This window comes from Zea mays, chromosome 3, assembly GCF_902167145.1.
Source record: "Zea mays cultivar B73 chromosome 3, Zm-B73-REFERENCE-NAM-5.0, whole genome shotgun sequence".
NCBI lineage: Eukaryota > Viridiplantae > Streptophyta > Magnoliopsida > Poales > Poaceae > Zea > Zea mays.
The window spans coordinates 202,882,013-202,906,703 of NC_050098.1; the positions used below are offsets into that span (position 1 = coordinate 202,882,013).

Below are 24,691 nucleotides of genomic sequence, written 5' to 3' on the forward strand. Positions count from 1 at the left end.
AAAGACAAGTTTGCCGAGTGTCAAACACTCGGCAAAGGGGGCTCTCGGCAAAGGGCCGTCAGCGGCCGTCCCAAAGCTGACGGCCGTCAGTCTTTGCCGAGAGCCAACGGTTGGCACTCGGCAAAGAGTCTTCTTTGCCGAGTGTCACATAGTAGGCACTCGGCAAAGGAGGCTTTGCCGAGTGTCATCTCTAGACACTCTGCAAAGTATATTTTTATTTTTTTTATTTTGTCTCCCAAACTTTTTGTGGTATGTTCCTACACTATGTAGACCTACATGTATCATTTGTGGACAATTATAACAAAGTTTCAATCGTTAGTAGATTTAGTTCGTTTATTTGAATTTCTTCGGAAAATTCAAATTTGAACTGCAGGACACTCGAAACTTGGAAAACCGTGCATGAAAAATTATATTCATGTTACTTAGCATAAGTTACGACCGATTTCAGAAGCGTACCGGAAACTTCGAGCAACATGCTCACTAAACATGGCCGTGAACTTGGCATCCACATGTTTAAAAATTGTATAAAACACAAACAAAGTCAGAAAATCATGAAACTTGTCCACGTGTCATGATATTATATGTACAGGCTGTGATAAAAATTTTAGAATGTTTGGAGAAAGTTGTGAGACACTATGTGTAGAAACCTAAGAGATCCACATTGAAAATCTATGATTTCATGTGTAGTCCTCTAGGTTTCTACACATAGTGTCTCACAACTTTCTCCAAACATTCTAAACTTTTTATCACAGCCTGTACATATGATATCATGACACGTGGACAAGTTTCATGATTTTCTGACTTTATTTGTGTTTTATACAATTTTTAAACATGTGGATGCCAAGTTCACGACCATGTTTAGTGAGCATGTTACTCGAAGTTTCCGGTACGCTTCTGGAATCGGTCGTAACTTATGCTAACTAACATGAATATCATTTTTTTATGCACGGTTTTCCAAGTTTCGAGTGACCTGCAGTTAAAATCTGAATTTTCCGAAGAATTTCAAATAAACAAACTAAATCTACTAACGATTGAAAACTCTGTTATAATTGTCCACAAATGATACATGAGGTCTACATAGTGTAGGAACATACCACAAAAAGTTTGGGAGACAAAATAAAAAAAATAAAAATATACTTTGCCGAGTGTCTAATTAAGACACTCGGCAAAGACAGCTTTGCCGAGTGTCAACTGCGTGGCACTCGGTAAAGAATAGGGAAAGAGTCTTTGCCTAGTGTCCCCTGGGCGACACTCGGCAAAGACAGCTTTGCCGAGTGCCAGCGATTTGGCACTCGGCAAAGTGTATTTTAAAATTAAAAAAAAACTTTGCCGAGTGCCAGATCACGGGCACTCGACAAAGCGCCCTACATACCAACGGCCGAACGCTTCTTCCTCACTCTCTCTCTCACTCACTCACTCAAACGCCGCCGCCGCCGCGCCCTCACTGTCGCCGCGCCCTCGCCGCCGCCGTCGTGCCCTCCCTCGCGCTCGCCGTGTTGTGCCCGCCGTGCCCGCGCTAGCGCTCGCCGCAGCCGCGCCCGCCGTGCCCTCGCGCTCGCGACGCCGCAGCCGCGCCCGCCGTGCCCGCGCTCGCCGTGCCGTGCCCCTCGCTTGTCGTGCCCTCGCCCTCGCCCGTCGTGCCCCTCGCCCTCGCCCGTGCCCCCGCCGTGCTCCTCGCCGTGACCCCGCCCACCGCCCCCGCCGTCCCCCCGCCATGCCCCCGCCGCGCTCCTCGCCGTGCCCCCGCCGTTTCCCCGCCGTGCCCTCGCCCGCGCGTCGCCTCGCCCGCAACCCGTCGTCTCGCCCGCGCCCCGTCGCCTCGCCCGCGACGAAACCTTCAAGGTGATTGCTTGATTTATGTTATACGTGTATGATTTATATGAAATGATTAGTTTTAATATTGAGTTAATTATATACGTGTATGATTAGGTTAATATGTAGTATTGTTGATTGCCGGCCATCGTGCCGTTGAATTATGCGTGGATGTCAGCCATCGTGCTGATAGTTTTATTTGCAGGATTTTGAAACCTCCCCGTGCAGGGGAGGTGCTGCCGAAATTTTCTGTTGCTAGGCTTCTGTTAGAGGATGGAGGACCGTGAGTGGATGTACACGGGCCGTAGAGGAAGAAACGATGTCACCACTGAATGGATTAGAAAGACCGATGATTTCGTGGAACGGGCATATGGCGAAGCTGCTAAAGGAGCGAGTCTAGTCCCATGCCCGTGCAGCAAATGTGATAACCGGAAAAGAAAACCAAAGAAGGCCATGGTAGAACATATTTGGAAGAATGGATTTACGCCGGGCTATACTCGGTGGATATTTCATGGTGAAGCGCACCGTACGAGAGAGGAGGTGTTGAGACAACGTGTCGAGGATTATGACGCGGATGCGGGGGTAGCGGATATGTTGAACGACTATCAGGAGGCACAGTACACGAGAGGATGTATGGATGACGAGCCAGAGCCGACTGCAAAGGCGTTCTACGACATGTTCGACGCGGCACAGAAGCCCCTTCACGGCCAGACAAAGGTTTCTCAACTGGATGCCATTGGGCGTGTAATGGCGTTCAAGTCGCAGTACAGCATGAGTAGAGACGCATTCGATGGCTTGTTGACGGTTATTGGGAGTCTACTTCCGGATGATCACGTTATGCCAAAGAGCATGTACGAGGCACAGAAACTACTTCATGCACTCAAGATGACGTATGAGCAGATTCATGCTTGTCCGAAGGGCTGCGTGCTATTTAGGAAAGAATACGCGGAGGCAAAGTACTGTCCCAAGTGTAATTCGTCTAGGTTTATGGAGGTAGACTCTGGTGATGGACAGAAGAGGCAGCTCGACATCCCCTTGACAATCCTACGACACCTTCCGTTCATACCGAGGATCCAGCGTCTTTACATGACAGAGGAATCCGCGAAACAGATGACATGGCACAAAAATGGAAAACGATACAATCCTGACAAGATGGTGCACGCATCAGATGGTGAAGCATGGAAACACTTTGATGACATTCACCGTGAGAAAGCCGAAGAGGCTCGTAATGTACGTGTTGCGTTGGCCACAGATGGGTTCAATCCCTATGGAATGAGCGCTGCCCCGTACACATGTTGGCCCGTGTTTGTTATCCCAATCAATCTCCCCCCTGGTGTGTGCTTTCAAAGGCAGAATATATTCGTGTCGTTGATAATTCCCGGACACCCAGGGAACAAAATGGGCGTGTACATGGAGCCTTTGATTGATGAATTGGTACGTGCCTGGGAGGAAGGGGTATGGACGTATGACCGAGCTACGAAGACAAACTTCAGAATGCATGTTTGGTACCAGTACTCCATGCATGACTTACCGGCGTATGGGCTATTCTGTGCCTGGTGTGTTCACGGTAAGTTCCCATGCCCAGTTTGCAAGGAAGCTCTTAGGTTCATTTGGTTGAAAAAGGGTGGCAAATATTCGTCCTTCGATAAACATCGACAATTTCTTCCTGCTGACCATCCATTCCGCCTAGACATCAAGAACTTTACGAAAGGTGTCGTAGTGACAGACCGCCCACCTGCAACGATGACTGGTGCCGAAATTCGTCAACAGATAGATGGGCTCGTGGCCAATACAGAAGGTGGTTTTGTGGGATATGGTGAGCAGCATATGTGGACACATAAGTCTAGCTTGACTCGGCTCCCCTATTATGACGACCTGTTCCTTCCACACAACATTGACGTGATGCACACTGAAAAGAATGTTGCCGAGGCACTGTGGGCAACAATTATGGACATTCCTGATAAGTCAAAGGATAATGTGAAGGCAAGAGTGGATCTGGCAGCGTTATGTGATAGACCAAAACTAGAGATGAATCCACCAAGTGGCGGAAAGACGTGGAGAAGACCTAAGGCCGATTTCGTCCTAAGCAGGGCCCAGAGGAAGGAAGTACTTCAGTGGATCAAGATGTTGATGTTCCCTGATGGGTATGCAGCTAACCTGAGTAGGGGGTGAACTTATCTACTATGCGAGTCTTAGGGATGAAGAGTCATGACTTCCACATATGGATTGAACGGATTCATCCTGCGATGGTTCGAGGCTATGTCCCTGAGCATGTCTGGCTAGCGCTTTCAGAGTTGAGCTATTTCTTCTGTCAGCTTTGTGCAAAAGAGTTATCTCGGACCGTGGTTGCAGACTTGGAAAGATTGGCCCCCGTGTTACTGTGTAAGCTTGAGAAGATATTTCCACCCGGCTTCTTCAATCCAATGCAGCATTTGATTCTTCATCTCCCCTATGAGACACGAATGGGGGGCCCCGTGCAGGGACGTTGGTGCTATCCAATCTAGAGATGTCTAAAGACTATTTGAAAGAAATGTAGAAATAAATGCAAAATCGAGGCTTACATTGCAGAGGCATACATTCTAGAGGAGGCCAACAAGTGTATTATCTCCCATATGTGTGTCAAACGAAAGAACATCTTAAGGGTTGGGATGTTGTGTATAAGGTATCGCCGCACGAGAGGTTACCTGTTCCTAACAATGAAGATTACAACTTAGATCCGGACACATATGATGGAGAGTTCTTCCAAGAAGATGGGCTAGAAGGGCGATTTGAGATAGACTTAACTGAAGCTATCGGAATGGACGTAGATATTGAAATGGTTGTTGATGAGGAGGACGATGAGGTGCAAAATGATAATGACTTAGTAATCCTTGAAGGCAATGACATTAATGACGAGGTTGCGTCTTCCGATGGTGTTGAGATTGAAATGCTTGATAGTGATGATGAGAGTTATGATCCGGCTAACCCCGACACATATGAAGATTATTTTTAATCGATGTAATGCTATATGATTTTTTATTTCGCACCTGTTTTTAAATACATCTTTTTATATGTGCTTATTTGTTTACTCTTAATTGCAGGTTGTTGGACAAATATGGTGGGCGGTTTCCTGAGGAGGAGGAGGGGGAGGAGTAGTAGGACGGCGGATGATGCAGAGCAGGCAGCGCAGCAGGACGAGGCAGAGCAGGTAGCGCAGCAGCAGGCGGCGCCTCAGGACGATGACGACCAGCAGCAGGACGACGACGACCAGAAGCAGGACGCCTCAGGTTCAGGCGACTCTAGTTCGAGGAGCATCTACCTGCGAGGCCCCGCGAGTCTCCTGCCGCATCCCATACTTCGAGACAGACGACCGCTGATTCGGCCAGAAGGGGAGAGGTATGTAACTTTATGTTCTTCATTCTTGTTCATATTATGTGTTCAAAATCATAATATAAACTAATACTTTTTATTTATCACTTGGACAGGTCTTGGACGATTTTGGATTATGCTGGGGGTCATCGTCGCCCCCCAATAACATCCTCGACCTGCTGTGCAGGGAACACTTCCCTAAACTTGTGGAGTACGCCGGAGTGACGGGCCCAGCCTTCACCTTCGACCACTACGCCGTCGCCCCCGATGCAGTAGACCGGGACGGCAGGGAATTCAATAACAAGGCGGAGCGGGTGAAGCAAGAGCTGTGGGTAAGTCTTAGTATAATGTAAAATATGTCGCATTCGTTGCAAATTCTTGAAATAATGTATGGATACATCGTTTTTGTATGCAGGATTTCTTCAGATGCGATGCTAGATACGAGGCTAGGGCGGATGTGGTGGCCACCACGAGCTGTAAGAAGCTTGTCGTGGACATGCACTATGAGGCCCGCATCCAGGCCATCATCACCTACCACGGCTCCGTCCTTGGGGAGAAGGTGACCAAACCTCAAGCCCGAACCATGTCGTTGACCAGGGAGCAGTACCTGCAGGTAAAGTCATGCATGTTTGGTACCAGTACTCCATGCATGAATTTTATTTTATCTTCTGATATGCACTTTATGTGTTTACTTTGTAGATGATTCCACATTGGTGCGCCGCACATCCTCTGTGCTGGGAGCAGATGATGGATAGGTGGTGTTCGACTGAGTGGGACGAGGCGCACACAGCTAGCCGGGAACGGCGTTTGATGATGCAAGGCTCCTCCCACCACCAAGGCAGCCGGAGTCTGGGCCAATATGCCGAAGCATGGGTACGCCACCTTTTTATTTAGATATATAGCACTAAGTTAGATATTATTTCTAACTATCTCGTTGGTTTTCGTTGCAGTCGGCGTCACATGGTGGCAGGCCTTGCTCCACCTTCTCGGCCTATGCTATGGCCCATAAGGGTAAGGCGACGTCCGATGTCACCTACAACCCGGATGATGGGCCCGAGGCCTACACCAACCCCGTCGTCTACAACCGCCTCCATGACTACACCTCCATGGCGCAGGAGGTCCATGGCCCAGACTATGATCCGAGCACCGAGCCGATCGACCCCGATGTGCTCATGAGGGTCGGAGGAGGCAAGAGACATGGGAGGTACTGGATTGCCGACGGGGCAATCGACTCGTCCTCCACTCCCACTCTGTCTCAGGTGAGAGCAAGGAGCACGGGCTCGAGTCCAGCCATACGACCTCGGCACGACAGCTCACAGCATCGCATACAGCAACTCGAGGTTAGTGCTTCTGTAACTCGTCCTTTCTTGAGTTATATACCTTCTCTTTGAGTTACTATAACGTTGGCTTGTAATATTACAGACCCAACTAGAAGAAGAGAGGAGGGAACGTCAAGAGATGGAGGCGAGGATAATGGCGGAGCGGGCGACGGCTGATCAGAGGATGGCGGAGATGTTCCAGTACATGCAGAGCCTTGGCGCCGCACAGGGCATCGCTCCGCCACCTCCATTGTTCCCCCAGTTGACCCTACTCTCTTCCACACTCCTGTGAGTATCAAAATTGTAGTTAGATGTTTGTAATGCATCTGGTATAACACATGCAATCTCTTCTATGTGCAGGGCCAATCTGGGGCGGCATCCAACAACCCTCCGGAAGGGTTCAGCCCAACGCAGCCCCGGTCAAACCGCCCACCTCCATGAGTGTTGTGTTTTCATTGTTTTAGACTTCAGAACTTATGTATAATACTTATGTCTGTGTTTGATACTTATGTGAGAGCTTGCGACGTTTGAGACTTATGTTTGTGTTTAATACTTGTGTTGAACACTTATGTTTGTGATGGATATTTATGTTTGTGGTGACGGTTTTATGTTTGTGTTGGCTATTTATGTCTGTGATGATATCTGTGATGTATATATGTGATATATATGTGATATCTTCTGTTTGTGTGGATGGAATACAAAAAACAAATAAAAAAGGTATATACTGGTCACTTTGCCGAGTGTAACACTCGGCAAAGAGGCGCTTTGCCGAGTGTCTGGGTCATAACACTCGGCAAAGAGCACAGACCTGGGCACCGGCTTAGGTTCTTTGCCGAGTGTTATGTCGCTGGCACTCGGCAAAGAGGTCGGCTTTGTCGAGTGCCGTACAGAACACTCGGCAAAGAACCTGACATGGGGACCCTCCCTGGTGGGTTCTTTGCCGAGTGTCCCAAGTGGCACTCGGCAAAGATGGATTCTTTGCCGAGTGCTGCCCGGAAGACACTCGGCAAAGATAACTTCTTTGCCGAGTGTCACAAGGGACACTCGGCAAAGCCGCCGTCTCCGTCACCCGGCGTCGTAACGGCCGCTTTTCTTTGTCGAGTGCTCTCTGGCACTCGGCAAAAAGGTTTGCCGAGTGCCCGAGAAAAAGCACTCGGCAAAGAAGGCTTTGCCGATGCACTGTTTGTCGAGCCTTTTTTGCCGAGTGTAACACTCGGCAAAGCCTTTGCTGAGTGTTTTTAAGGCTTCGCCGAGTGATTCAGGCACTCGGCAAAGCGATTGATTCCGGTATATACAGGATATAGTTGTGACTGCGAGGTGTTAACGTAACTTAACTGTTAGAGTTTGTTTATATTCCCCTATTGTAATAGGATCGGGCCACATAACTCATCTATTAATACATTGCCAACCTAGGCTAGGGTTAGGTTTTCTCTCGTTCTAACACTCGACCTGTACAGAAACGTAAGCTGAATTGATTCCAAAGAAATTTTTTTCTGACTGTACTATTTTAATTTCAATGCAAGTTTGTGCTCCGGTGTTCGTATTTTAAAAGTGCTCATGAATCTCTAATGCAAAATAGATAGTGTTGGGTGGATGGCGAGTGTTTAGTTTAGGAGAACAAATACGCATGGTGCAGGCTGGGGTGGATTCTTAACCGAAGATTCCTCGTGCGTCCTTGTGCCTCCTGACTTGGGTGTTTCCGCAGGGACATTCTCGACGTCTCCGTGGAACCGTGGATTAGCTTTAATACATTGCTGTCTCGCATAATCCATCATATACCAACGCCGGCGATGGCAGCAACAAGTGGCAAGCAATGCTCCAATGAAATGTCGCGCTCTCGAGCACTGTTTCAGTGTTTCCGTACCTTTTTTTTTTGCTTCGATTTGATCGGCTTCAGTGAGGAACGAGAGTAGGAGACACATGGTGATGGTGTCGTTTTCGGCAATGTTAAAGTGCCGAAGTTGACGTGTGATAACAGGAAGGTCCTTGAAGAACACATCTGTGGATATTTCCATGGAGAGCCTACTATGCATACAAAAGAGAGCTGGACAAAGCTGTGGTACAGCTTAGCCAATCAAAGTGACTAGTCTTTGTGTGCACTGAGTTTGCTAAGTTCTAAACCAAATGCCTGGCAGTTGCGATTGTATACATCCACCAAGCTGTATAAAAGAATCTGAAGAACTCCACTGTTAATATGTCTATATTTTAAGAATAAACAAACCAAGAGAATTTCCTAGGACGACTCGTTCGTGAAGCATGCCTTTTATATGTCCATGCAGCTGCACCTTCTGCCTGTCCTCCTCACATAGTTCTTGTCCAAGAACCAAGATGGTAGCTTGCTTTCTCTCTGTCGTTTCCAACTTCTCGTCGTGCCAATGCTCTCATCTGTATGGTTTTCCTGAATCTTGATAGGAACACGAGGAGATGGGCAAAGCATCTGAAGCCAACGGCAAGGCAGACTCCGTCTCCATGGTATGTGCCTTGGTTCCCATTTTCCTTTTGATATACAGGCATACAGCTGGTGCTTAACTGCTTATTATTAGGAGTAATTCATATATAGCACAAGACATAATTGCTATTACCTTGTATGAAAATTGCGTGTGCGCATGCATGAATATCTGTCAACATGACTATTCTCTTCTCTTTTATGAATTGGATTTACCAAACAATCACGTGCCCGCATCCATGGGCGCTGTTATTGATGACTTGGCAAGAACAAACAAAAAACAAAACAGAGAACTTTAGTTGTGTTGTTGGTTTATTGCATCCGAACACTCTCGGCTTTAGTGGCTTACTTTGCCACAACTTGCCTAAGGAGTCAGCTAAATTGAAAAACTAATCTTAGACAGAAAATGTTAGACAAGTTGTAGCAAGTTAGACACTTGTCCTTATAGCTACCCACGGAACAATAGCAGACACTTGTTCATGAAGTATTCGGTACTATGTCAAACGATGTGTTTGAGATGAGTCTACTTATACACAACAACGAGTTGCCTTTGATGATTTTCAATCTTTACAATTTATGGTTTCCCTGCTTCAATATCTCTAGCTCACTTCTCCTTCAATCTTACAATTTACAAGGATTAAAGTAAAGTAACCGGATCCAACAGCAAAGTAGCTAGATCGCTCCAGATCGATTAAGGTGGCGTTTGGTTTACGAATTGTAACGTAAATGACAACTGTTATGATTCACACTAGATTACCAGTGGTATCAAGTTTAAATATGACATTATCAGTTTCTAGCATGATATCTAATTATAGTTGGATTTAAACAAACATGATTTAATATTAACAGCTACCGTTCACGTAACAGATATGTGAATCAAACAACACCTAATATATTCATTTGATCCTTACCTATCTATCTATATCTGCAAAGACATATTTTCACAAACTTGATCGTAATCCAAAAAGGTGACAAAGGCATGGATTGGTTATTAACGTATATTATCTGTGCAACTAGGTGGAGACACGTGTTGTTGGAGGAAATACGTATGAAGTCATTGAAGGCAAGGTTGATTGGCGGGGAAGACCTGCATTGCGAGGACGCCATGGTGGTTTGGGCAATTGTTTCTTCATTCTTGGTACCACCTATTCCTAACTGTTTATATAATTAGATTCTCCCTTACAAAGAAAAGGTGTAATTAAATCTTAACAGTTTCTCCAGTGGATTTGCATTCAGAAGAATTTAGATTCTTATGAGTCCATATATTCAGTTTTATTAACATGGAACGTCTAACTGACAAAACTAAGGTACCATTTTATAGTATATTTACCAACATAATTACAGGAAATATACGAAGACGGCCATGTGTTAATTACGCGACAGTATTAGTTACCCTTATTTGCAGCAAGTGACCGAGAAACAGGCAGGTCATCTTTGAACCAAAAGCATAACATTCGGAGCTGTACTGTCGATTTTGCAGTGAATTTCGGATTTGAGAACATGGCCAGCTTGTCTCTGGCCGTGAACCTCATGATGTACTTCCTGGGCGTCATGCACTTGAACCTTGAAGACGCTTCAAACCTGCTGACCAACTATATGGGTGCCAGCTACATGATCTCCGTGCTCATCTCCGTCTTCGCCGACGTCTTCGTCGGCCGATACATGACTGTGATCCTATCATCACTGGTTGAGCTCGTGGTACGAACCGCATCGCATGCCTGTGCTGTGCTGTGTGCCTGTGTCTGATGGATGGTTCCCCTGGCGCTTTATCGATCGCTTGCGTCTCCCTGCAGGGGCTCCTGCTGCTGATGCTGCAGGCGCGCTCCGACCGGCTGAAGCCTCCCCCGTGCAAGGACCCCAGGGACCCGACGACGTGCCCGCGGGTGCACGGCAGCAACGAGGTGCACCTCTACCTGGCGCTGTACCTCATCGCGCTCGGCTCGGGAGGCATCAAGGCGGCCCTGCCGGCGCACTGCGCTGACCAGTTCGACGCCAAGCACCCCAGGGAGAAGCTGCAGATGTCCAGCTGCTTCAACTACCTGCTGCTTAGCCTCTGCACCGGCGGCGCCTTCAGCGTCACCGTGTTCGTGTGGATCCAGGAGAATAAGGGATGGGCGAAGGGGTTCGCCGCCGCCACGGGCGTCATGGGGCTCGCCGTCATCGTCTTCATCGCTGGCCTGCCGAGGTACCGCATCGCCACGGTCCAGGGAAGCAGTGCGCTGAAGGAGATCTTCCAGGTGTACGTCGCCGCAGTCAGGAACAGGAAACAGCAGCTCCCGGAGAACCCAGACGAGCTGTACGAGATCAGCAAGAACAAAGCTTCGCCTGACACGGAGTTCGTGGCACACAGGGATAGGCCGTTCAGGTCGACAGACACTTACTACCACTACCATGCTCATATGAAGGACTGGCAGTGGAAGGCACTGACGACGGTTACTGTCTGATTGCGTGCTCATGCAGATTCCTGGACAGAGCGGCCATAGTTCAGACAGCGAAGGACGCGGCGGCGGACCCGTGGCGTCAGTGCCGGGTGACGCAGGTGGAGCACGCCAAGACGGTGCTGGCCATGGTGCCCATCTTCTGCAGCGCCATCATCATGGGCACCTGCCTCGCGCAGCTGCAGACCTTCTCCATGGTGCAAGGCAGCACGATGGACACGGCGCTGGGACGGCATTTCCAGATGCCGGTGGCCTCGATGCCCATCATCCCGCTCGTCTTCCTCATCTTCGCCGTCCCCATCTACGAGCAGCTGTTCGTGCCCTTCGCGCGCCGCCTGACGGGCATCCCCACGGGGATCACGTACCTGCAGCGCGTGGGCGTCGGCCTCGTGCTCTCCATCGTCTCCATGGTCATGGCCGCCGTCGTGGAGGTGCAGCGCAAGAAGGTGGCCGAGAGGCACGGCATGCTGGACATGATCCCCGGGTTCCAGCACCTGCCCATGTCCTGCTTCTGGCTGGCGCCGCAGTTCGCCGTGTTCGGCATCGCAGACATGTTCACCTACGTCGGCCTCATGGAGTTCTTCTACTCGCAGGCGCCGCAGGCGCTCAAGTCCATGTCGTCCTCGTTCCTCTGGTGCTCCCTGTCGCTGGGCTACTTCATGAGCACCGTCATCGTGAAGGCCGTCAACAAGGCCACCAAGAAGAAAACGGCGAGCGGCGGATGGCTCGCCGGAGAGAACATCAACCGCAACCACCTCGACCTCTTCTTCTGGCTGCTCGCCGTGCTTAGCACCGTCAACCTTTTCAACTATCTTTTCTGGGCAAGTTGGTACAAGTACAAGCCTCAGGAGAAGACGCTCGCCACCGAGAACGAGAAGCAGCAAGAGCAAGTGTGATCCTGATCCATTCGTTTGTGGTTATCTATCTATGGCAATCTCTCTTTGTGAACCTTGTTAGATGTGCAAGCTTCGTCATGCAGATTGCTGTTTTGAGCAACATGATTAGCAATTCGAGGTTCAAAATGAAAGAAAATCCCACTTGTAATTGGGAAGGGTGTAATTGCAGTTCTAGTTTAACACCTGCGAGGCTAAAGTCTGTTCTCACCGATCCACTTCATCCAATACACACGCATCCATAACACATGCGTACTGCCGATTTGAACATCATGAACTGAAAAACAAATAAACGCGTGCCATTCACGAGTTCGGACGGAGACGCCTGCTGGATCGTTTGGTTTTATTACACATGCGCCACTGTAAAACACCGGTTGGTCACGGCTCACGGAAACGGCGCGTGACGCTTCATCTCGTGCGGCACGACGTCCACCGCGAAGCCCTTGCGGTGGCGGAGCCAGTAGTCGGCCTGGCCCGGGTGCTCCTCGGCGGGCGCCTCGACGTCGGCCCTAGCGGCGCGGAGCTCCTCCGTGGAGAGGCCGTACCTGTCGTCTCGCTTCCGGACCAGGTCGGGGCGCACGGCTGCGGCGGGGTCGGCCTGCGGGGACACCATGAGCGCGGGGGCGCCCAGCGGCAGGCGGTCGCCGCGGTCCACCTGCCAGGTGCACCAGAACTTGCCGAACGTGGCGGCCATGTGGTCCAGCTCCGCCTTCTCCAGCAGCCCCGCCACGTGCGGGCTCGTCCACAGGCCTGACTTGATCTCGTGCGCGTGCGAGTGCCACAGCCGCTGCTCCTCCGCCGGCAGCGAGTCGAAGATCTTCCTCGACACGATGTACTCCACGCCTGCATGCAGTTAAAAGAAAAGATCCATGTAGATGCAGTGTCCTTCTTGGGCGTGAGCACATGCCAAAGAATCAATTGAAGATGACAGTAAGATGGGGTGCACGGTGCACGCACCGATGAGACGCGCGTCGGCTTTGTCGGAGTCATAGACGGCGCACTGGAGGAAGTCCTGGTTGAGGCGGGAGACGTAGTGGTGCGTCTCCACCTGCCGCTTCGGGTCGTGCGCGTACAGCGCGAACGTGCACATGTGCTGCTTCGCCTGCTTCACGGGGCGCAACGACTGCATCGCCGCCGCGCCCATGTCCAGCACCTTGGACGCTACCGTGGTCGGCTGCCCGGGCGGCGCGGTGCTGCTGCCGCCGCCGCCGCCCACAGAGGCCGGGGTTGGCAGTGGTTTCCCGTCGCTGGACGCCATCGTCGGGTCGGCTAGACCGAACAAAAATTCAGCCTTGTGTTACGGCATCAGATGAGTGGCGCAGTGCGCTGCGCTACGGCGCGTTCTTTAAAACACGGCACCGGAGACGTCGGGAATGGCTGCGCGTGACACGTATGGAGCTCGCGGTCTCGACGTGGCGGACGGCATGTGACCGAGGTGGCAGATATGCCTGAAACAGCTGTAGCGACAAATGTCACCGACTCACCGATGACTGCGGTGCTGCGCCTGTGCGGGATGCTTGACAGTGCCGAAGCGTCGCAGATGGGCCGCCTTGGTTGGGCTCTCTCTTTTCCCAGGCCACGAGCCCACCCGTCCGCTGAATGGCAAACCCACCACGGCCACCATCTCGCTCGCCACCGCTTCCTTCCCGATGCCGTCGTCGACGATCCGAAGCATCTCCATCACCGTCTCCGACGACGACGGTGCTGCGGCGGCACCGTCACGGCGGCCGCGCGCTGGAAGACGGAAGGCGGTGGCGCGTAGCTTGGGGCAGCGGGCGGTGCGGCTGGTGGCGCGGTGGTGGCCCGTTCTCCTGCTCCTCCCGGCCGTCGCGCTCCTCCTCTTCGAGGCGTCGCGGCTCCGCGCCTCATCCCCGGGCCCCTCCCCACCGGTCTCCAGCCTCGGACGGCTCGACCCGACCACACGTCTCGTCCATGGCGTGCGCGAGCGTGAGTTCCCCCGCCTACTCTAGTTCGATCTAGCGCATAAACTGTTCCTACTGCCCCGTGCCCCTGCCGATTGTAGAGGAGGTTTTGTACCTAATCGACTAAATTTAACAAGGAATTGGTTGTGTGGCTTGTCGGTAACGCGAGTGCTGCATTGCACGGCGATATGCCGTACTTTTGTCGGTGCTGATTTCTGTTTTTGCACAGCTAATTAGATATCCATGGGCGATCGATCTGAACATTTTAGACCATGCACGCTGATAAACCAGTGATACATCAGGCAGAATAGGAGTGTGAAAATGCTTTTCTGCCCGTTTCTAATTTATTAGCCAGAGATCTTCTTTCGTGTGATGTTTCTGACAGATCACAGATCAGTAAGCTTTTCCTGGCTTGATACTAGAGTCTTTAGCCTCTTTATTAGTTTGACTTCACTTACAACTGAATGTTAAGAGTGCCATGATTAGTTTTTGTGTCGTTGATATTGACAGCTTGCTTGAAGCTCCTTAGCCCCAAAAGTTTGGCAAATGTGGTGTTCCCGGAGGGTACAAGACTCGATTCTGTGGTGAGCAGAATCACGTACAAAACTGATGACGATGACTATGACACATACCACTCCGAAGCAAACTCTACATATTTACTGCAACATGCGGAAGCAACAAGGTTCGACCTGTTTACAGGATTTCAGACACTTGCTGAAAGAGAAGATAGCTTCAAGGTCGTAAGGCTTACTTATGCGTACTGTTTTGATGTCACAAAGTTGCGCCTCCCTGACATGTTTAATGTGTTTCCATACTTCTGCAGGTGAATGAGACTGTTAGTGTGCACTGTGGTTTCTACAGCGACAATGGTGGCTTCAAAATTTCTGAGGAGGACAGGAGATACATGAGAGCCTGTAAAGTTGTTGTGTCTACCTGTGCATTTGGTGGTGGGGATGATCTATATCAACCTATTGGAATGGCCAATTCTTCTATTGGCAGGGTATTGCATTCTCCATTATTTTCAGAATTGAATGTCAGAGTAAGCCATCATTTGATGATTATACAAGTTCGCATGGTCTTATGTTAAAGCAGGTTTGCTATGTTGCTTTCTGGGATGAAGTGACACTAGCAGCTCAGGAAGCTGAAGGAAAGGTAATTGGTGATGATAGCATGATAGGAAGGTGGCGGATCATTGTTGTCAGGAGCCTCCCTTTTGTAGATCAACGATTAAATGGGAAGATACCAAAGGTAGAAATCTTAAGATGTCATAATCTATCCTCTGTACCAATTTGTCATGATAGAAATTCTCATTCTCACTTTCCTAAGCCTGATATTTTATTTTTAGGATTGGGAAACAAAGTGTGTTCAGATACTAAATCACTTAACATGATTTTTGCAGATGTTGACTCATCGCCTTTTCACAGAGGCAAGGTACTCTATATGGGTTGACTCTAAATACCAATTACGAAGAGATCCTATAGGAATGCTTGAAGCTCTTCTTTGGAGGACAAACTCTACATTTGCTATCTCTGAACATGGAGCACGGAGTAACATATATGATGAGGGGAAAGCTATTGTTCAAAAGCACAAGGCTACCCCTGAAGAGGTAGAGGTACAATTGACTCGGTATCGTCAAGATGGAATGCCGGACACAAAAAGATTGCACGGACTGAAAGGTCAGTCTGTTAATCTTTCTCAAACAATTGTTCTTTTGCTCCTGTGGAATATCTCTGTATATGTTTTCCGAACTGTTATAATGAATTTACCCGTTTGATTTTTCAGCTCTAGCCGAAGCCTCTGTTATTGTGAGGGAACTCACCCCTGCAACGAACCATTTCATGTGTGCTTGGTTTAATGAAGTGGTTCGCTTCACATCTCGTGATCAGCTCAGTTTTCCATACGTTTTGTGGCGGCTAAACATGCATGGATTGAGCATGTTTCCTGTATGCACTCGCAGGGATCTTGTGAATAGTTTGGGTCACACAAGGAAAGTAAAACCTCTTACACAGACAAATTCAGGGTCTTCTACTACTTCGTAACCTTCCTCCCAGTTCATTTGCTGGTAGCCAACTAACCATTGATTTACATATGGTTCTAATCGTCGATACTCGACATCTCTGGTTCACAATTTTGTTGTTGTATATTATCATCTTTGCGTTCTTCCTGCGAGGGAATCCTGGATCTGAACCAGAAACACGTTAAGCTGTTGCTTCACTGCAACGCAATCACACGATGTTGCCACTATATATGTAAAAGATATGCTTTCTTTGGTTAGAAGAGAATGAACACTTTTCTGCCTCCTTTCCGTTTCCTGATGGAACATGTGAAAATGGTGTCCGTTATCAATTAATTCGGCTTCTGCTGCTGATGGTTGTCGCGGAAACTAGCAGCAATGGAAGTTCTGTTCCCGTCATTTTATTTGGACTCGAGAATTTCTCTGATTACCGATGTTTCTAATTGGTACTTGAACAGCGGAATCGTTTGAAAAAAATATGGTCCTGTCTGAAGCTATATTTTGTTAATGCAGCTCCCTTTGCCCAATAGTAATACATTGAATTTCTTTTTTTTAGATGGAATTATGGAACCGCCATTATTCTGAGTTTGGGAAGAGTTTCAAAGGAAGCGTTTAAATCTCAGATGAGCTGATAAGGTGTCGTAATGGGCCAAATCTGCATTTCGTTCTGAGCCCATGAAGCCCATATGTTCTTGTTAACCTTTCCCTGTTCTTTGTCTCCTATCCCCTTATCCGCTTGACGCTCCCCACTGCGCCTAAAAATGGCCGCGTCCCACTGAACCAACCGTCTGCACATCCTCCTCCTGTTGCCGCTCGCTCGCCGTGCCGCAATGGCTACGGCCGTCGCCTCCCATACGTTGCTCTCCTCCGCCTTCGCCCCGCGCCACTACCACCGCCGCCTGACCCGGACCGCGTCCGTGGGGCCGCGCCGGGCCGCCCCGGTGGGACTGGCCGTGCGGTGCGAGAAGAGCGACAAGCAGAAGAGGCAGCCGCTCGCCGCGCTCGTGCCCCGCGAGCAGCGCTTCATGTTCGAGGGAGACGAGCTCTGCGGCCCCGTACGACGCTCTCTCTTCCTCTCTTGAAACAATGTGCACATTTTCACAGCTCGTTTTGCAGGATTGTAACCCTGGACTGACAGTGTCCATCCTATTTTGTTCATGTTTCACCGTGGCCATCTTAATCCACCTCAGAGGCTTCGACTATCCTTTTATGTGCATGATGAAGGGCAATCAAGTTACAATAGAACTGCGTACATTATATATGTTATCTGCCATGTGCCATCATATCCAAAATTACCCATGGGCTGTTTGTGGTGAGAGAGAATTCATTAAAAATGAGCTTAATTGGACATGCAAGTCAAAGTGAACTGATGGTTGCCAACCAGCCTGTTCATAATTGTGACTTGTTTAGGATCAGTTACTAATACTATGGGTACAAAGTGAATGGTTTGTTTGTACTATGCCTTGTTCTTTCTTCTAATGAATTACTCCACAAGTAATTGTGTCTACTGAAATCTGATTCAGTGATTTAATTTGCAGGACATATGGAATACAACCTGGTATCCTAAGGCTGCAGATCATGTAACTACCGAGAAGACATGGTATGTTGTTGATGCAACAGACAAGATCCTAGGCAGGCTAGCATCCACCATTGCAGTACATATCAGGGGAAAGAATGAACCCACTTACACTCCTAGTGTAGACATGGGAGCTTTTGTTATTGTGGTAAGCGTTCTCTCAATACCTATAGTGTTTGGAATCCCTACAGTTAACAGGTAGCCAGCTAACAAATTGTTAGCTGGGTTGAGCCAGCTAATGAACTAATTGTTAACTGTGAGTTAGCTAACAATTAGTTGTGGGTGTTTGGAACCTGTATAGCTAATTTTAGCAGCTAACTATTAGCTGTAGAGGTTCCAAACAGGGCCTTAGTATACATGCTTTACTTCCCTCAGATTATTTGGTACTGAGGTGAGTAACCTTCCTCAAATAATCTTCAACTGTAGTTGTGTTTAATGTTTATGTTAGCATAGTCCTTTTGTGACTGGTGCATCTCTAAAGGCTCATTACCACGTATTCCCTCAGTTCCAAGTTATAAGACTTTTTGGATTTTTTTTGGATCCATTACTTTTGCTACGCACTTAGACATAATTCATGTCCAGATATTTAGTAACAACTATGTATCTAGAATTACCAAAACATCTTATAATTTGGAACAGATGGAGTAGATGATATGCATTATTGTGTTACACTACAATGCTGAGAGTCATTAACAACCTTTTCTATTCACATAGGTCAATGCAGATAAGGTTGCTGTTTCTGGTAAAAAGCGGTCACAAAAGCTTTATAGGAGGCACTCCGGAAGGCCTGGAGGGATGAAAGAAGAAACTTTTGACCAACTTCAGAAAAGAATTCCAGAGAGAATCATTGAACATGCGGTTCGTGGCATGCTCCCCAAGGGAAGGGTAAGAAAAAACATCTACTAGCTGATTGCCTCAGGTCTACATGTTCTCTTTCTCGTTTTAGTGCGCATGTTATAATGTATGCCAAATATGAAAATGACAACCAAATTTCCTGGTGACCTTTATTTTAAGGTCCCAAAAATTACAATTTGGTATTAGTTAGCAGATGTGAATTTTTTCTTTTGAGATTGAGAACTACTATAGTTAATGGTGAGGCCTTGTTCGGTTATTTCAATTCCATGTGGATTGGTGTGTTGGGATGGATTGGGATGGATTTTGACTTGCTATGGATTTAAACCGACTCAATACCACTCAATCCACATGGATTAACGGCGAAACGAACAAGCCCTGAAGTGTATTGCAGTCAGAACATTGCTCATGCATCAGCATGTACCTCCCAGTGAAAGCGTGACATTCAGAATAAATCACAGTACTAAATTCAAGGGAATGTTGTTATTGAACAAAATTAACAAGTCCAGATTGAATTAGTTAATTATCTTGCCGATCTTTTTTTTTCTAAGTTCGCAAAGGTGTGTTGCATGAACTCCATAAAAATTGCCTATTAACCTTTTTCTTGCAAATTGCTTCTTAGTTCAATTGTTTGGTAGTATGGATGCGTTTACTGAAACTCACATTATGGCAGGCAAATATCTTGTTATCTGAAGCATCCCCCCTAACCATTCCATTTTTCTTGTTGATGGCAAATTTGATTTAACTTAGTTTTGTTATGTGCTATATACTTGTTATATTTACATTTATATGCTCACCTTTTTTGCCAATTTGCAGCTGGGAAGAAGATTATTTACCCACCTCAAGGTATACAAAGGGACAGAACATCCGCACGAGGCTCAAAAACCTGTCCCACTCCCGATCAGGGATAAAAGAATACAAAAAACTGGATAGAGAATTCATCGACTGAAAAGGATGCAGTGGCGAATTCCTCCCCAGAAGGTTTTGCCCTTTGTTTGGAATGCTATCCTCATAACCATGCCTCTGATCGGGGAGGGGGGGGGGGGGAGTATAAATCCTCTTTGTAATTTTGATGTTTACCAATGCATGAAATTCAGTCAAATTTCTGTCAATGAGTAGTCATGTAATATGGTACGGTTTAAATCAACCTAAAATCTTTATTTTCCAGTTGAAGTTTGTAATTTTGACCTCGTATGGTATGAAGTGGCAGATTGTTTCAATGTTCGGCCTGCCATCTGGATATACGAAATTGATCGACAGTTTTCATAACCAATTTTCTTGGGTGGCGAGGTGTGATATTTTCTTCTGAGTTTGTAGAATAGACATGTGCTTCCTCATGTGACCTATATCTTTTGGTAAAATTGTTGTGGATGTAACTGAATGCTGGAATGCGTGGGAATAAACATGGAAACATAAAATAAAATACCACACATACAGGTGACGGTTGGTGCCTTATGCAATATTTTAAGGTAAAACGCAATCGTGTTTGTGTTAAGACTTAAGAGAGGCAAATTGCCTAGGGTACACGCATAAGCATAACCGGGACTCCGGGAGTAGGCCTGGAGGAGTGATAAAAAGGATGCTGATGGAAAATTCTACGTTCATTTACCTTTTTGGTGGACCCTAAACATGAGGTCTTGACCTCGTGTTAATTTTTCCTTCAAAGTGCGAATGAGCTCTTGACCTCGTGTTATCCACAGCCATAAAGCACGCTACACACATAATTAAAACAAGGTAACTTTTAAAATCATCTTAAGTCAAACTATTAATTTGACTGACCTGATTATAGCAAAGAAGAACAGCATTCACAACATTGAAGTAGTAGGTTATAAAAAACTCATAATAATTTGATGGTATAATAATAATATTTTTTATTAACTTAAAAATAATTTAGTTTATGATAACTACATAGTTTGATTTATTTTGGAAATGAAGGAATTAATTCGTATTACTAATAAATAGATAATAGACAAACGACGATAAGCTATATTTTAAGATCTAACGGTGCGGATCACGCAGAGTGACGCAGGAAGCCAACCCGTCGGCGAAGTCTAGTGGAGAACTGGACAGGTACGCAACCACTCGCCCCGAGGCGAGCTTCCACAAGCCACGGCGCCGGAACGCGTCACTGCTTACCTAACCCGACCCAACCCAACTAGAAACCGCGCGGTGGTTCGAGGGCATGGAGGCGGGCAGTGGGGACGCGTCATCGCTGCCATCCTGTCACGACCCTATCACTGGTGCATAGATCCAGTTAAGGCAACACAAGAAGGCAAGAAGGTTCAGAAATGGAAGAGGAGACCATGCTGCTTCGCAAACAAGTGGAGGAGACTGGTAAGGCTGTTTCTCTTCTTTGGTTGGAAGCCATGGCTAGAGATATGGATCGCTCTCTAGATAATTCTGAAGATGTAGGAGGTGGTAACAGAAGAATTCCCCAGAATAGAGGAGGTAGGACTCAGGGAGGAAGAGAGGAGAGTTCTGGTCGACAAGAGAGAGATGGGAACAGTTGCAGCAGCATATACCGAAGATGCCTTTCCCAAAGTTTGGAGGAACAGACCCAACTATATGGATAATTCAATGTGAAGACTACTTCATCCTCTATCGGGTCCCTAACTTCATGAAATCCATTGTGGCGTCTCTGAATTTTGAAGGCACTGTAGCACGTTGGTTGAAGGTGGTCAGGTTGAAGCAGGGGTTGGGAGATTGGAGAAATTTGTCCAAGCTTGTGCTAGACAAATTTGGAGCCAAGGAATACCCAAGAGCCATGAGTAAGTTGATGAGTATAAGGCAGAAGGGGGGTAGATGAATATGTGAAGGAGTTTGAAGAAGTGAGATATGCCACAACTGTTCACAACCCTGTGATGGATGAAACATTCTATGTCACTCAGTTTGACAGAGGACTGAAGAGTGAAATTTAGTATGCAGTTATGTCTTAGCTCCCTGCTACTATCGACAAGGCACAGTTACTGGCTCAAGTTCAGTAGGACAACATCGACAAAGGAGGCATGAAGTTTGTAAAGCAACCTAGTGTGGGTCTATTGGGTGGAGGAAATAGAGTAGAAGGGAAAGGAATAGAGATGGGAGGATGGAGTAAGGAGAGACAATTCAAGGAATATAGAAGAGCAAATGGTATCTGTTTTACCTGTGGAGAGAAGTATGAGCCTGGTCATCAGGCGAAATGCCAAAAGGGAAACATATTCCAGTTACATATCTTGACTCCTGAAGACATGAACACAGTGTTGACTCCTAAAGTTTTGGAGTAGATAGAACAAGAGGAGAAATAAGAAGATGGTCTTCAGTTATATCTTAATGCTATCAGTGGGACTGATAATCTACAGTTTATCAGACTCAGGGTATTGGTTCAACATCAGATGTTGTTGATGTTGGTGGATTCTAGGAGTTGTACTAGTTTTATTTAGCAAGCAGATGGTGGAGAAGTTAAGGTTGGAGGTTGAAGAGTGTGACCTAGTAAGGATACAGGTGGCTAGTGGTGATGTGATGGTGAGCAATCAGAGGATGAAGGAAGTGAAGTGGTGGACTGGAGGGCATATCTTTACTTTTCCCATGAGAGTATTGGATATTGGGGTATATGATTCTATTCTGCGCTTTGATTGGTTGAGAGCTCACAGTCCTATGAATTGTGACTAGGATAAGAAGACTTTAGGGTTTTATCATAAGGAATAATGAATTCAAATTCAAGTAGATTGTCCAGATATCACTGAGATCTCCCAAGTACATGTTGTTGTGGTTGAAGGGAAATGAGGTTTGGGCTTTTGTGTTGCTGGAACAGGTGGTGCCTGAGAAAGAAGAGGTGAAGGGGCAGTTGGCCACACTACTCATAGAATTCTAGGATTTATTTGCTCATCCTGCAGCCCTACCTCCTAAAAGGGTGTTTGATCACTACATCCCTTTGTTGTCTAGGTCAATTCCAATGAATGCCATGCCATATAGATACTCTCCACTACACAAGGATGAAATAGAGAGGCAAGTGGCAGAGTTTCTCAAGGCATGCTTGATTGCTCCAAGTGTGAGTTCTTTTGCTTCTCCTATATTGCTAGTATAGAAGAAAGAAGGGGCACGAGAGTTATGTATAGATTATAGGAAACTCAATGATTTCACAGTGAAGAATAGGTTCTCAATGCCTCTAGTTGATGAGATTTTGGATGGATTGGCGGGTACCATCAAATTAGGATGGGTAAAGAAGATGAGCATAAGACAGCTTTTAAGACCCACCATGGGCATTATCAGTTTAGGGTGATGCCATTTGGATTAACAAATGCACCAACAACCTTTCAGTGTGCTATGAATTCTATGTTGGAACCATTTTTGAGGAAGTTTGTCTTGGTCTTTATTGATGATATTCTGATTTACAGACATACTCTACAAGATCATGTCTAGCATTTGAGGTAGGTCTTCACCGTGTTGCGACAACATCAGTCCTTTTTTAATAGAAAGAAATGTTCCTTTGCTCAGGTTGAGTTACAATACTTGGGACATATTATTTCTCAAAAAGGAGTTGCTACTGATCCATCCAAGACTGAGGCTATGGTCAAGTGGCCTATACCCACCTCTGTTACTAAACTTAGAGGATTTCTAGGTTTGACTGGATATTACAAGAAGTTTGTAAGGCATTATGGTACTTTGGCTAAGCCCTTGACATGATTACTTCATGGGAAGAAGGCATGACTTTGGACAGATGAAGCACAATTGGCTTTTGTGAAGCTTAAGCAGACTCATACACTTGTACTAGCCTTGCCCAGGTTTGATATGCCTTTTTTTGTTGAGACTGATGCTTGTGATGAAGGCATTGATGATGTCCTTATGCAGGAGAACAAACCATTGGCTTTCTTGAGTAAAGAACTAGGGATGAAGAATAAACAACTCTCTAGTTATGAGAAGGAATTTGTGGCCTTGATTCTAGCAGTGTAATACCCACTTTGTAAGAAAAGTCTAAAAAGAGAAATCATATTCTTTATACATATATGTGTTATCTATATTTATCATTTCATGAGAACATCACATGAAAACATATAAATAAATAACAAAAGATACCCAAAAATAAATTATGCATCATGCTGGGATTTTATTTTGTGTGCATTTTGTGACAATATAAAAATGATGTGACAAGAAAAATATTAAAGTCCAAAAAGGGAATTTAGAACCTAAAAGAAATTCTTGAATCTAGAAAAGAGAAGGAAATAAATATGGTGAGGATAAAAGTAAGTAAATAAAAATATATTATTCCAGCATTAGAGTGTGAATTTGTATAATGGAGTCAAAGGTGAAACTCACATTCAAAATTCAAATTGGATTCGAAACAATTATAAAAGAAAACAGAAAAAAATAAAACACAAAAGAAAAAGGAAAGGAAGCTTACGTGGGCCAGCTTATCCCTTTTTGGCCCACCAGGAAAACCCTCAGCCGCGTCTCCTGCTTTTCAGCCCATTAGGAAAATACATCACGCAACCCAGTTCTCCACCCGCGCACACCACACCTTGTTTCACTCGCGCGTGGGAGCCACTGGTCAGGCCACACCCGCTGACACCGCTCGGCTGAATTGGCCCGCACGACCGCACGGCCGGATCCCACACGCGTCCATATCGAGTCACTGGCTGATGGGCCCCGTGCCAGCCCTGTCGTGTGCGTCTCCCACCACCATGCGGGCCCGGATGTCAGGAGTGTCTTCCACACCGCAACAACCATCGCGAGATTAGCGCGGTCTGGGTGGTTGGGCGCCTCCGAGAAGCTTGCTCGCTGGGCCTAAATAGCCTAGGGCCGCTGACCCTCTCCAACCACACCGCCTCTTGCGCCGCATCCACCACCGTGCACACCAATCTCGTGGGGAGCTGGGAAAAATATGGCGCAACCGCCGCTGCTGCGCTAGTGTTGCGGCCATGGTCGGATCTCAGTGGTTGAGCGTTTTGGCGCATGCTGAGAGCCTAGGAAGCCTCGTTGGTGCGTGGCGAGCGTCGCTGGTGGTAGTACGGAGCTCGCGAGCAACCGGTCCTCAGCGAATCGCTCGTCGGAGCGTTTGGGGCACCGCCAACCACACTGGGTAGAGGACGGTGGTC

The 24,691-nt window shown here is 47.2% G+C and overlaps 4 protein-coding genes across 4 annotated transcripts; 3 read left to right on the forward strand and 1 right to left on the reverse strand.

Moving 5' to 3' along the window:
* The first annotated feature begins 8,896 nt into the window (after positions 1-8,896).
* Positions 8,897-12,484, forward strand: LOC103652484 (protein NRT1/ PTR FAMILY 4.5). The gene is made up of 5 exons (XM_020550475.1): positions 8,897-8,951; positions 9,943-10,063; positions 10,406-10,623; positions 10,719-11,290; positions 11,386-12,484. Exons 1-5 carry the CDS (start codon positions 8,904-8,906, stop codon positions 12,257-12,259), a joined length of 1,833 nt encoding a protein of 610 aa, XP_020406064.1. The 5' UTR covers positions 8,897-8,903; the 3' UTR covers positions 12,260-12,484.
* Positions 12,429-13,572, reverse strand: OBAP2A (Oil body-associated protein 2A). Its single transcript, NM_001320111.1, has 2 exons — positions 13,214-13,572; positions 12,429-13,099 (listed from the first exon to the last, which is right to left on the reverse strand). The coding sequence occupies exons 1-2, from the start codon at positions 13,512-13,514 to the stop codon at positions 12,642-12,644; spliced, it is 759 nt and encodes a 252-aa protein (NP_001307040.1). The 5' UTR covers positions 13,515-13,572; the 3' UTR covers positions 12,429-12,641.
* A 231-nt stretch (positions 13,573-13,803) lies between these two features.
* LOC100285659 (uncharacterized) lies at positions 13,804-16,602 on the forward strand. The gene is made up of 6 exons (NM_001158550.2): positions 13,804-14,203; positions 14,689-14,915; positions 15,002-15,178; positions 15,271-15,426; positions 15,578-15,854; positions 15,961-16,602. Exons 1-6 carry the CDS (start codon positions 13,906-13,908, stop codon positions 16,215-16,217), a joined length of 1,392 nt encoding a protein of 463 aa, NP_001152022.2. The 5' UTR covers positions 13,804-13,905; the 3' UTR covers positions 16,218-16,602.
* A 314-nt stretch (positions 16,603-16,916) lies between these two features.
* LOC100192010 (50S ribosomal protein L13, chloroplastic-like) lies at positions 16,917-19,840 on the forward strand. The gene is given in 4 exon segments (NM_001137434.3): positions 16,917-17,247; positions 17,731-17,916; positions 18,483-18,653; positions 19,437-19,840. Coding segments are annotated over 4 exon segments (699 nt in total). The 5' UTR covers positions 16,917-17,022; the 3' UTR covers positions 19,554-19,840.
* Positions 19,841-24,691: the final 4,851 nt, after the last annotated feature.

Coding starts and splice junctions, on each gene's coding strand:
- LOC100285659 (NM_001158550.2), top strand. CDS start 13,906: ATGCCGTCGTCGACGATCCGAAGCATCTCCATCACCGTCTCCGACGAC. Junction 15,427..15,577: donor TAAATGGGAAGATACCAAAG/GTAGAAATCTTA, acceptor TGATTTTTGCAG/ATGTTGACTCATCGCCTTTT. Junction 15,855..15,960: donor AAGATTGCACGGACTGAAAG/GTCAGTCTGTTA, acceptor TTGATTTTTCAG/CTCTAGCCGAAGCCTCTGTT.
- LOC103652484 (XM_020550475.1), top strand. CDS start 8,904: ATGGGCAAAGCATCTGAAGCCAACGGCAAGGCAGACTCCGTCTCCATG. Junction 8,952..9,942: donor AGGCAGACTCCGTCTCCATG/GTATGTGCCTTG, acceptor CTGTGCAACTAG/GTGGAGACACGTGTTGTTGG. Junction 10,624..10,718: donor CATCACTGGTTGAGCTCGTG/GTACGAACCGCA, acceptor GTCTCCCTGCAG/GGGCTCCTGCTGCTGATGCT.
- OBAP2A (NM_001320111.1), bottom strand. CDS start 13,514: ATGGCGTCCAGCGACGGGAAACCACTGCCAACCCCGGCCTCTGTGGGC. Junction 13,100..13,213: donor AGCCGACGCGCGTCTCATCG/GTGCGTGCACCG, acceptor AACTGCATGCAG/GCGTGGAGTACATCGTGTCG.